This window comes from Zootoca vivipara, chromosome 8 (assembly GCF_965207765.1).
Source record: "Zootoca vivipara chromosome 8, rZooViv2.hap1.1, whole genome shotgun sequence".
NCBI lineage: Eukaryota > Metazoa > Chordata > Lepidosauria > Squamata > Lacertidae > Zootoca > Zootoca vivipara.
In genome coordinates, this window is record NC_142591.1 from 54,684,840 (window position 1) to 54,698,152 (window position 13,313).

Consider the following 13,313-nt stretch of genomic DNA (forward strand, 5'->3'; position numbering starts at 1 on the left):
ACATTCGAGATCCCTTTCAACTCTTAAAATTCTATGAAACGTTCCCCGTTAACCTATTCTATCGAGCTTCGTTTTAAAAGAACATAACGCATCGAAAGGAGCCGGAATAATATTTTGCAAACAATCCCCTTCTCTGCTCCACCATATCCAATGCATCACCGTGTTGTTTTTTGACTCTGTTTACTTTTAAGGCTGCGTACGCATTATACCTTTTTAAAGTACATTTATCCCTCGGTTACAATTCCCAGCAACCCTTAACAAACTACAGTGCCCAGAATTCTCTGAGGGAATAACGTAGGGCATAGGGGCGTGTTCTTTAACTCTTATTTGCTTAGAAACAGAGCTGCTAGAGTTCCCCTAATATAGACAGGAACAGAGAGAAAGAGTGTCCTTATATGCCTCTATATTAGGGAAAGATCTCGCCATTCTAGAAAGTGAAAGAACATCACGCCTATATTCCAAGGTGCGGAATACAAACATGCGCAAAGTACCCGAAGAGTGGCTAGGCCAGACTCAACTAGGTCCGCCTAAAAAGAAGCGGGATGTTATTGCCCTCCGTTTCCAACAACATTGCCTAGCTAGCCTTTGATCGTGCCGTTTGCACTCGCAAAAAAGCATGTTTCTCCGAACATGCACAGAGCGCCCGCCCTTCGCCGCCGCTGAGCAACCAAGCGCAACTATCAAAACACCTGACGTTAAAAGGATTTAAAGGAGGGTCGAGTAGCACTTAGCACCTCTCCTTTCCGGGAGACAAAACCCCCTTAACCCGCTGTTCTACTGAGCTACAGGTTTTAGGGTTGCCTCTTGGCGACAAGCACCAGAGGGAGCTGTTCGTGCGCAGCAGCCCCGTCCCCTCTCCGGCCGTTAGGCTGGCTCCTCCCCGAGAAGGCGGAGGGCTGGAGCGACTTCGGCGGAGCGGCGAGGCGAGACGGCGGGAGGCGCGGCTGCTGCCGTAGCAGCTGTTTGACAACCCGCCGGCGGCTGGGCCTCTCCGGAGCTAGAGGTGAGTTTGGGGCGGGTTCCGAGGAGTTGCAGCTCCAAAGACCTCGGACGACAAAGAGAGAGAGAGGCGCGCGCCCGTCCGGTAACTTGGCTCGCTCTCTGGAGAGGGTTGGGAAGTGCGCGCAAAGAAGAGCGCATCCCTCTTCCCTGGGGGTGGAATATTCGCCCTAAGTAGACGAGAGTGGGGAAGGGGCGTCTTGGTGCGCGTGGGGTGCTGAGGGAAGTCCCCGCATGCATCCTTTAAGAGTTTGGGGCTCTCCTCGAGGCAGGGCTTCGCTCGGGTAGGTTGGAGTTTTTGTGCGCGCAAAATACTCTTTTTTGGGGGGGGGAATGTTGCACCTTGAAGTCTTAGTCCTCGGACTAGGAGTTGTGCCTTTCTGTAGAGAGGAGCGCAGACTGCGCGGGTCCAGGAGTGCGGAGAGGCCCCGGTTTTTGTTGTAATCTGGTTGCCTAACAACGCCGTATAGCTTCTTAAAGAGACCGACGCCCTGGGCAGGCGTGGAAGCTACAGTTGCTCTTCATTTCCGAGCCCACCCTTTCTTTCCTCAACCTCCCCTGCCTTCGATGTATCCTATGACTCCCTTTGTTGATGCCTGGAGATAGGGAAGGTTTCTGCTCTCGGATATCTGTGGCGCCTTAAACATTTCGCATGGATGTGAAGAAGGGCTTCAAAGACGAGAATATGTAAAGTTACCAGGCCATGAACGAACAGCATCTGTTCCAGGGACTCCTTCTTATGGACGGTCAATACAGCTTTGTCATAAGCGTCTAGCTTTATGAATAACTCCCAAAATACAATGTGATTGTAAGTATGTTTACTCAGAAGCAAATGCGGCCAAGTGCAATGGTACTTCCTAATAAGTAACTTTAGTATTAAGGAATGGCTAGTGGTAGGCTAGTGCCAAACGTTTCAAAAGCATTAAAGCCAACAAATAATATATCTGAAGGCCAGTGATCATTCTAGGTATTCCCACCATTTAGTGAGTATAAATCTGTTTCATTTACAAACTGGTTTGCTAGTGAATCTGTTAGTCAGACTATTGCATGTAGATTTCTTCAATGAGTGGTTTTGAGACAATCTCAGTTCATTGTTATGGGCTGCAATAAATGTCTGTGAAAGGTGGCTTCTTGGCCTTAGTAACAAATAGGGGTTTTTACCAAGTAAAAATTGAGGTTGGGATGCATTTCCAATATATTCAGCACCAGTCTACAAACAGGTGGGCCACTTGTTGAGTGTGCAGTGCAGGCTTTATAAATTTTTCTGCAGGGGGCAAAAGACTATGTACTGCTGCTGACTTAGTTGAATTCAGTAGAGCTGACTTATGAGCTGCCATGATTAAAATTGCAGTTCTCTCTTACTAACACTTGTTTACCTGGAAGTAAGCCCCATTGAATGCTTGCTTCTGAGTAGACATGACTCAGGGTAGAATAATTTTTGCTGCCACCTGGTGCATGTCCTCTAGCTCCACTTAACACACTGCAGGTGTGTTAAATAACACTGGCATAGTTGGATCATTGTCTTCTGAAGCCACAGCTCCCTCTTTTTGTGATATCACTGCCAAAGGCATGGTCTAGTAAGTGAGGCTTTTTCCCTGTTAGTGACATTGGTGGAACTAACTGTAGAAATCTCATAAAGGATATCTGATTCCCACTGTCATTGACCATGCAGGCTGCTCTTTCAGTGACCTGACTGGACTGGTGAAAAAACAAGTTGACCTTTTGCCACTAGCATAGTTTATTTAGAGCAGGCATCTGCAAACTTCGGCCCTCCAGATTACAATTCCCATCATCCCTGACCACTGGTCCTGTTAGCTAGGGATCATGGGAGTTGTAGGCCAAAACATCTGGAGGGCCGCAGTTTGGGGGTGCCTGATTTAGAGCATTTTTACTCTGCTGTTCAGCCAAAAAGGCTTCCAGAGTAGCTTGCATATTGCGGTGATGAAAAGCTCTGCTCTTGCCATTTTTGTAACAGCTCCATCTGACAAGGCATTTCTGGTGAATCCAGGCCATCCCTGTTTGAAGGTCAAGTTCTCTCTGTGGTTCACTATTACTTGCTTGCCATATACTTTGACAACAATGCTGGAGTTTCTTTTGAAGTGCTGCACAAGAGGTTCCAATATAACCATCATACTGCTGCAGGGAGGCAGGAGAGGACTTCTGACCTTTTGTTGTAGAATCTTTTCCCACTGGGGGCTTTCAAGGGATGCTGCTCATGAGGAAACTCTTACACTATGCTTTAGCCAAACTTCTTCCTTTGCAGGGATTACAATTATTCTGTGAACCACCCTGAGACCCCCAGGTATAGGGCGGTATATAATTCAATAAACAATAATTACTTGTAGTGATTACTTGGACCAAACTATAAGATTGGCTTTATGTATTGTCTGATGCTAACTGGAATTGAGATCTCAAATGGCTGCTTGGCTTGTGAGGAGAGAGTAACTGAGAATTTTGTCTCTCACTGATAAATTGGTAAACTTAGGCTTACTTATTTACAGCATTTTTATACTGCACATTAATAGGTTACCTGGGTGGTAGACATTTTTTAAAGCATATAATATATAGACATATGAACTTAACAAGTTAAAATAAAAGCTAAATAAAATCAGAAACAGAGAACACAAGAGTGCTCAAAGTCTAAAAAGCACCCAGCCATTATTTTAAAGCTGAGCAGCCTGGAAAAAGAAAGGCCTTCGCCTGGTGCTTAAGAATACTACAAACACTGCCACCAGGCAAATCTCTGGCGAAAAACATTCCACACTTGAGGTGCCACGACTGAAAGTGGCATAGATAACTTCTTTACAACTTAAGAGTTTATGCTTAATACTCAGTTTTAACTTGTATGCTTCTTAGGCTGCAGATATCCTGCTGGTGTTCTGATCCTTACACCAGTAAATTAGTACTTAGCTTTACAGGCGTGTAATAAAAGTCACTTGGTAGGAAATAAGTGCAATAGAATTTAATGGGGTTTACTTCTGAGTAGACATGCATGAAGATATAAGGACTTGTAAAGATAATAGTGCTGGAGCATTTACAGAAAGATTACTGCAAGATTTTTATTCATTTTCTTTACACAAACACATTACAGAATATCATGGAGTGATAGTAGCATCTTAACTGTACTTTCCTTAACAACGTAATTTGTAGAAGCAGTTTTTATTCTGTAGGATTCCTAGGGCTAATTAATGTGTGTGACTGTGCAGGGCTTAGAAGGTGAGAATTAGGCCCGCCAGGCTCCTACACCCATTTGGCTTATGTTGTCATTTTGGCTACACCACATCCACCTGTCCTACACACCCGACATTGTATGTGCCAGGCAGGTAAGCGTCAGGCTCATCCAAAAGGGGTGTTTGCAGACACCGCTGATTGGTAGTATCTGCAAAGTCCTTACTGAAGTGCAGAATAAGATAGTTCTTTGAGAGGGGTTTCTGAAGATGTATTGAGAAGCCCCCTTCAAACTGCTGCTTTGTGCAGCACTTTGACCTGAACTTAAGAATGTTTGATCATGAGCTGATAGACAGGTCTTCAGAGGCTGGTTCACAGCACAGCAGAAAATAGCAGGCAAAATAGGTCAGCTGATGTCAAGTGATTGACAAGCAAGTGGCTCCACGCACCTTTCAAACCTGTCCTGTGTAGGGAGATAACAATCTGTCCTACCAGTCCTGTTCTAAGGACGTGTATTTTATCAGCATGCAAACTAATGTGATTAAGGATTTAGAGGACTCCAAAAGGGAACTTATTTTTAGCATTGATTGTCCTGTATCAGGAGGATTGTAATTGAATTATCCTAGAATGCAATTATTATTATTATTTGAACTTCCTGCATATTGACTTCATGTGAGAGAGTAAGTGGTAAAGAAATAGTTATTACCTGTGGTACATATTCTGTGTGCACTTTTTCATATAGGAAAGCTATCACATGAGTAATCAAGTTAATATGTACGTGTGGGTTGCTGTTAAATTAGTATTGTATATTTATGGCAGCAAACACTTCCATCAATTTAACAATATCCATCTTTTTAGCTGTGTTTGTTATTTCTTCTAAACCAATAGGCTCATGATTCTGTGCAATTTCCTGGAAGAGTGGGCCATTTTTACTGTTCAAAGCTACATATTAAGGCACTACCTTTATTAGGCCAACCATAATGTCACAAAAAGTGTGCAAACTTTCAAATTCCCCAGAATTCTTTCTCTGGCTAGATTATGAAAAAAGGCAAGGGGGAGAGGGGGAAAGGCTGTTATTCAAACCATCTGCACCTGATAAAGAGTCTTAAATGTGGGAGGCGGTAGTAAACATTCAAATGAGGCCCTTTCAGGTGTCTTGCATGTATCAGGTTGCAACCCAGGCCTTCTGGGAAGGAGAAAACATAAAATGATTGAGTCTCCATTTCTGCAAATGCACAACCACCCCTTGCTACTTAGTTTTGCCTCCATCCTTCAGTGAAACACACAGGTTCCTCTGGTAGGTAGAGAATAATAAAAAAATGCAGTCATTATATAAAAATTGGTAGAGATAAAATATAGTTGTTTTGTTTTGCTAAGTGAAAAAGTCAACAAAACCCATATTGTGTAGCTTTACCCGGTGGCTGGAGGGAATTCTCCCTTTAATAATACAAAAAACAAACAAACAAGCCAAGGTTGTGCCATAAGGAAAACTCCACAATATATATTAAGGCAATGCCTTTATTGAGCCAACCAAAATGTTATAAAGGCCTGTGGAATTATAAATCATGGTACAGATGGGAATGTGTAACTGCCAACTTTCACATGTCATTGTTGGAATAATTTGAACATAGTGAATTAGAAGCTCAATAATGATGCACAATGCTAGATGTGTATCATTAAAAATAATTACTCTAGTGTGTGTGACAGCTAGCAGAAGGAAGGGTTAGAAACTAGTTGGTACCTCCATCAATGAGGAAAATACAGTAATGGTAAAGCATATCCTGGCGCTTCTACTGCCTCTGGATTATAGTTTTGGAGTTCCTGGAAAAATGATTATGCTGGGCTGCTGTTAAGATCTTCTGCTTGCCACAATTCAGTGTGGTTTAGTTTTGTTTAGTTTTAAGCAATCTTGTTTGGGCAGGCCTCTTGTCAACTTGTCCCGTTGACTATTCAGAAACCACATGTGTGGTTGGCTTGTGTTGTAAGACTGCAGTAAGGTCTTGAAAAGAATAGATTATAAAAAAGTTGTATTTTTTCCTGTCTCATTTGTACCTTTCTGATTATCTCTGAGTAATTCAAAGTTCTTAATAAAGTAGCTCTTAGAAAATTGAATTTCTGTTGTTGAAGGTTGCATCTGATGGATCAATAACCCTATATCATTTCCAGAATTGAAAAATGATGACTGAGGACCTAGACCAGTTCCTTGAAGAACAAAAAGCAAAGTTGGCACAAGACAAAGCGAAGCTTAACAATGATCCACCTTACATGGAAATGCAGGTAGGAAATTGATACTTTATAAAAAAAATAGATGAAGAATATTATGACTGTGCTCCTGTATGTAAACAAGTCTGAAAGATAGTGTTTTCACATTCGGCAATCCCTCTTTAGAAATTGCTAAGGAAATTCTGAAGCCCCTCTGTTGCATTGCAATGCAACCTACAAACTAAAACAAGGTTGTCAAACCTCTGGCTCTCCAGATGTTATTGGACTCTGACTCCCATCAACCTCGGCTAGCATGGCCAACAGTCATGGATGGTGCGTTATAGTCTAGGGCCACAGGTGCCACATCCCTGAACTAAATACAGTGGTACCTTGGTTCTCAAATGCCTTGGTACTCAAACAACTTGGAACCCAAACAATGCAAACCCAGAAGTAAGTGTTCCGGTTTGCAAACTTTTTTCAGAAGCCGAACGTGCTCTGTTTTGAGTGTTACACTGAGGTCTTTCTGTTTTTGCTATTTATTTTGCACTTTGCGGCTTTTTTGTTTTGTTTTTGTGACTGTGTGGAACCCAGTTCAGCTACTGGTTGATTGATTGTGTGAATGTTAGATAGTAAAAATCATGTCAAAGTGCTGTTTTAGGGGTTGTTTTTAAAAGTCTGGAATGGATTAATCCATTTTGGATTATTTTCTATGGGAAAGCGCGCCTTGATTTTGGAACGGACTTCCAGAATGGATTAACCAAGGTACTACTGTAATGTTATTATAGTGACAGCATGTTAATTCTGTCTGCCTTACGCTTTTTTTTTCCTTTTCAGAACAAAAGTGCAGAGAAGCTTTCTGAGGCCAGCAAAATGTTAATAGCCATGGCTAAAGAAAACATTCCACCAAATAGTCAACAGACTAGTATACATGGTATTTGCCATTTTTTTTAATATAAAAAAGCTTATTGTATTACATTAAGAGAGAACATTACTGTATTTACTGTCACTTTATTTCCTAATGTAGTCCCACACCTAAGTACTCAAAGTCATATATTTATAAGTGGTGGTCCTTTCCACCAATGTGAAGCAGGGAAAGAGAACTATGCACATGGTCCTATATACTCATAATAAGAAACTGCAACAAAGCTAATAATATCTTTTCTTGACACAGAGGGATTCCTGTGCTGCTGGGTTGTGTTTCTGGAGAGATACAGTTTCTGATGCAATATGGCTTCACTGATAAACTGTGTTATGAAACACAGTTGCATTTAGTTGTAATGGCAGGTCTTTGAGTGTCCCTTGCATAGTCACACTAAAGTATTATGGCCTGCCTTCTTACCTTGGTTGCCATTCTGTTCATAAACTGCAATATCTGAGATTCCTTACTCAAGAGAAAAAAATACAGTCTGAATATACCCTTGCCGTTCAGTAAATACTTAGAGGTACATACAAAGTGGAGGATATACAGCTTTTAATATCTTTGAAATGGAGTTGTTTTTATAGTCTTCTTTTGCAGCATTAAGTTCTTTAAATTAGAAAGATTGCACTTTTCATTAGCATTGCCTCATTCATGTGCATTACTTTGCTTTCTTTAAAATATATAAATATTCTAGCTGCCTATATTGCATTTTCCAGCCTCTGCATTTTCATTTTCTGCATGTCTATTTTTCTCAGTAGCTTACTGTTTGCTTGTTTTTACTCTGCAATTTCCATCCGCACATGCACCAATTCCTTTTTCATTTTGGGCTTAGGGAGAGATACCTCCTACAGAGGGCTCTTGCAGCAAGTTTATCGTTGCTTAGCAACACCTTTCGTCTCTCAGCGTGTAGTTCTGTGCTGCTTAAATTTAATTTATTCTCATACATGCTGTCATGCTGCTATTTTTTGTGGCTTCCATCTGTGATCAATGTTCCCCCCCCCAATCTTGGTAATGACATTTGAGCTTGCTATATAAATGTCCATGGAAATGGGTATTGAACTAAACTGAAATCGCGGACCCTATGTTTAAGTGAGGAAAGTAATGTTAAAGTAGACCTTCTGAGTTCATGCTTTCAGAAAGCAAAGTAAGAGCTATGTTGCTTCATATCAAAGCAATTGGGTTTTCAAATTCAGATAGTAGAAGTACCAGCATGCTAGCTGAGGAAAACATATCCTGTCTGCAAGTTATAACAGCAGTAGTACCTTAGATCGATACTGAGGCTGGCATTATGCATTCTCTTTTGCTTGGCAACCCCTGTCACTCAAAAGGCAGACTGAAGCTCTTTAAACAAATGGTTAGGGGGTACTCAAGGGCACACACTATTGGCATCTCTTTTTGTTGTTGCTAAAAAGTATGGCAGTTACTGTACCAGCACTTCATGGTGTGTACTGGCACCTATTTTTCTATAAAAAAAAAAGCACCACAAACGGTATAGATAACGTTTTGTTTAAAGTTTGTGGATAAAGCCCTACAACTGATTACAACTTTGTGAGAATCCCCTTCTAAGTCTTTGGGTCTTGAAGCTGTCTCCACTCTTTATCCAAGACAAGGCTACAAGATGGTCTGATCAATGACATCCAATAGCTAGATACGTAACTTGAATATGTGTGTCATGTAGCAAAACAGGTAACATGAGCCACTGACACTTGGTGGCTAAAGATGTGGATTTGGCAGCTTTCCGTTCAAATACAGTGGTACCTTGGGTTACAGACGCTTCAGGTTACAGACTCCACTAACCCAGAAATAGTACCTCGGGTTAAGAACTTTGCTTCAGGATGAGAACAGAAATCGTGCTCCAGCGGTGCGGCAGCAGCAAGAAGCCCCATTAGCTAAAGTGGTACCTCAGGTTAAGAACAGTTTTAGGTTAAGAACGGACCTCCGGAACGAATTAAGTTCTTAACCTGAGGTACCACTGTATTGATTCTGGCATGGACTTGCTCTGTGTGGCTTTTGGCAAGTCACTCTTTGGGTGTGAGTTCTTCATCTGACCAAATGAATAAGACACTGACCTACTTTGCAGGAATGTTTGGGCAAAACACAATATATTGTGTATGTTTGAAAGTTAAAAGTTACAGATAAAGGATACTTCTGCTACTAAGAAATCGAGAGACATGAACCCAGAGAAAGACATCTAGGATAAAAGTGTCTCCATGCTTTCTGAAAAGTGGCTACTACAAATACCTGGAATTAGGTATTTAGACCATAGCAGACAATGTCCTTTCAGATGGAGAAATTAAGCTAAGGAACCTGCTTCTGGATCCACTCTGCCTTAATGGAGGCAGCCCCCACAACAGCAGGAGTTCGTTGGCGAAGAGAAAAAACCAAGGATGATTGAGGGTAATCATCCTTGCAAATTCCCCCCAGGGACAGGGGGAATGGGCTTCATTCACAGTTGGTCTTGGTACCTGACTCTTGCTTTGGCATGGAATGCATGGGGCAGGAAGGCGCTGAGTGCAAAAGCACTTCGTCTGCCGAAAACCACCACCGCCATTAAGAAGCAGAAGTTCTCCTGTTAACTAGAGCTTAATTGGACTAAAGTACAGGTGTGTGCTAGAAGAGATGAAATCACAAGCTGCGGAACAAACCAACTGCAAGGACTTTAAGGTGCAAAAGACAGTGTAATTGAAAACTAATAAAAATGTATTATTAATCCAAGGAACCAATGAGTTGCCCAGTGGTTCTAACTAATACTACAATCTGATATCCATCCATCTAATGAGAACCATTAATATCAGTCAAAGAAAGTAGAGAGAGAGATTTGCCAGAAAATGAAATACTGTATTACATTAAATATTGACAATATTGACTGGTATTAGGAGGGCTTGCTTAACCCATTCCCTTCCTGCAGGAGAAAATCCTCCCTGCAGTGAAAAGACTGCTTGGTTGAAATAGAATGGTTATTTCTTAGTTCCTCCAGCAGTGTCATTTGTTATGATGAAATTCTTTAGTCACATATCTGCATATGCAAAAAAACAAACAAACAGAAAAGTTATCTTGCTCACTTCTTCCTGTTTGTAAAAGTCTCCCAATGGCTCAGAGGTTTGGAATTAATTTTAGTGCAAGCTAGCCCCCCTTTTCCACTTTTGAAAGACTAATAGATTTTATGGATAAGCTTAGAAGTCTCAGGAATACATAGCACTTAATCTAATGGTTCACTTTTACTGTAAATGTTCAAGTTTAGACTTGTGTGCCAATATGTTGACAGTAATCTGACAGTAGGTTAAATGACATCACTATAAATGACCTTAAAATAACAATTAAGTGTTGCTCACTCTCAGAGGCCACTGAGGAAACACCATGGCAGGACCAAAAAATGTATGTCTTCCATATTTATTTTTTCATCTGTAAGCTGTTGTATGTTAGGATATAAGATACATGCTGGCTACAGCTGATGGAAGTTTTAGTCCTAAAGTTCCGGAGGGCACTAGCTTGGGATGGCTGGATCAGACTAAGGGTTGTCTAGCTCTGTGTTGTATTTTCTGTTGGTGGCCAGCTGGGTGCCTATGAGAATCTCACAAGCTGGGCATGATGGTGATGTCCTTCTTCTGTTTGTTCTAGCAGTTGGTATCTAATGATAAACTATCTCTGTCATTGGGAGTTCCATTTAGCGGATGTTAACACTTTTATGCCACACTTAAACAATCTATATTAGAAAAAAAATAGCAACTAGCATATTCTACTGACTAATGCAGGGCTTTAGCTGACAACATAAACTAGGTACTACATGTGATGCTACTTACTAATCAAGATGGTTCCCAACTGCAGTTAGCTAAATATTTATTCTACATTCTTGCCGTTGTGCATATCTCTCTGCCTTTCTGTCAGCTGCAAAGGGTTACCTTTGGTTGAAATAGGCCTATGATGTCACAAACAACAAACTCATGCAAAGTATGTGGCCATTTTTGTTACCCCAGTATAATGTGCATTATGAGGTGCAAAAGTTATATTGTTGCCCTGAAGTGCATTTTCATGGGCCCTCAGTTGCATAGTTTCCATGAACCAGAATAGAGATGGGGAACTTTTGGGCCTTCTATATATTGCTGTCTCCAGCCACCATGGCTAATGGTCGAGGATTATAGGGCTGTAGTCCAACAACATATGGAGGACTATAGAATCTCCATCCCTGAACTAGAACTTTGATGACAAAACATGTTTAAAATTATATATAGCTCTAAAGGTTTCAGTCTTTGAAAATACTCTGCATATTCCAGTGTTGAAACATGAACTAACTTTGAGACAACTATGTAGTTCACTCCTTTGGAATCATCTCAGTGATTAGCTCAGCTTCTCTTTTCTTTAAAGTAATACTGCTCTTTGGTTCCTTGGAGTGTTATTGTAAGGGGTTTCTTTATTGCATACAGTTAGATCAGCATGTTGTTTAGTCATTTAGCCGTGTCCGACTCTTTGTGATCCCATGGACCAGAGCACGCCAGGCACTCCTGTCTTGCACTGCCTCCCGCAGCTTGGTCAAACTCATGTTTGTAGCTTCAAGAACACTACCCAACCATCTTGTCCTCTGTTGTCCCCTTCTCCTAGTGCCCTCAATCTTTCCCAACATCAGGGTCTTTTCCAGGGAGTCTTCTCTTCTCATGAGGTGGCAAAAGTATTGGAGCCTCAGCTTCACGATCTGTCCTTCCAGTGAGCACTCAGGGCTGATTTCCTTAAGAATGGATAGGTTTGATCTTCTTGCAGTCCATGCACAAGAGTCGCCTCCAGAACCATAATTCAAAAGCATCAATTCTTCGGCGATCAGCCTTCTTTATGGTCCAGCTCCATATATCACTTCCATACATCACTACTGGGAAAACCATAGCTTTAACTATACCGACCTTTGTTGGCAAGGTGATGTCTCTGCTTTTTAAGATGCTGTCTAGGTTTGTCATTGCTTTTCTCCCAAGAAGCAAGCGTCTTTTAATTTCGGGACTGCTGTTTACAAGAAAGTAAAATCTCTCACTGCCTCCATTTCTTTCCCTTCTATTTGCCAGAAGGTGATGGGACCAGTGGCCATGATCTTGGTTTTTTGATGTTGAGCTTCAGACCATATTTTGCGCTCTCCTCTTTCACCCTCATTAAAAGGTTCTTTAATTCCTCCTCACTTTCTGCCATCAAGGTTGTGTCATCAGCATATCTGAGGTTGTTGATATTTTTTTCCGGCAATCTTAATTCCGGTTTGGGATTCATCCAGTCCAGCCTTTCACATAATGAATTCTGCATATAAGTTAAATAAGCAGGGAGACAATATACAGCCTTGTTGTACTCCTTTCCCAATTTTAAACTAATCAGTTATTTCATATCCAGTTCTAACTGTAGCTTCTTGTCCCACATAGAGATTTCTCAGGAGACAGATGAGGTGATGAGGCACTCCCATTTCTTTAAGAACTTGCCATAGTTTGCTGTGGTTGACACGGTCAAATGCTTTTGCGTAGTCAATGAAGCAGAAATAGCTCCAGAAATGAAGCAGAGTTCATTTCTGGAACTCTCTAGCTTTCTCCATAATCCAGCACATATTTGCAATTTGGTCTCTGGTTCCTCTGCCCCATCGAAATCCAGCTTGCACTTCTGGGAGTTCTTGGTCCACATACTGCTTAAGCCTGCCTTGTAGAATTTTAAGCATAACCTTGCTAGCGTGTGAAATGAGTGCAATTGTGCGGTAGTTGGAGCATTCTTTGGCACTGCCCTTCTTTGGGATTGGGATGTAGACTGATCTTCTCCAATCCTCTGGCCACTGGTGAGTTTTCCAAACTTGCTGGCATATTGAGTGTAGATCAGCATACATTGATCTAATAAATGGTTTCATTCAGTTTGTAGATCATTTTCTTTTGAAATAGCATATCAACCTACACTTTCCTTCCAGATAGATATACTGTTCTGAGTTTCATTGCTTCTTAAAAAAATAGCATTTGAAATTCACATAGTTTAATCCTAGGTAGCTTTAATCCCTCCTCTTTTACTGCTTTTTGTGGCC

General features: G+C 41.3%; 1 protein-coding gene across 31 annotated transcripts in view; it reads left to right on the plus strand.

Moving 5' to 3' along the window:
* Nucleotides 1-13,313, plus strand: part of CSPP1 (centrosome and spindle pole associated protein 1) — a 63,601-nt gene that overhangs the window by 3,469 nt on the left and 46,819 nt on the right. For 17 of the 31 annotated variants that reach the window (XR_015951675.1, XR_015951676.1, XR_015951677.1 and 14 more), the window contains exons 1-3: nt 899-1,003; nt 6,334-6,444; nt 7,204-7,300. Coding sequence is in view for 27 of the 31 variants with exons in the window: in XM_088676357.1 (XP_088532483.1) it covers nt 6,343-6,444; nt 7,204-7,300 (199 nt within the window). In the remaining 4 variants the exon portion in view is untranslated. Of the gene's footprint in view, nt 1-898; nt 1,284-1,410; nt 1,808-6,294; nt 6,445-7,203; nt 7,301-13,313 lie in introns of those variants that run through there. The other 14 variants (XM_088676358.1, XM_088676365.1, XM_088676367.1 and 11 more) reach the window with 5 other exon arrangements.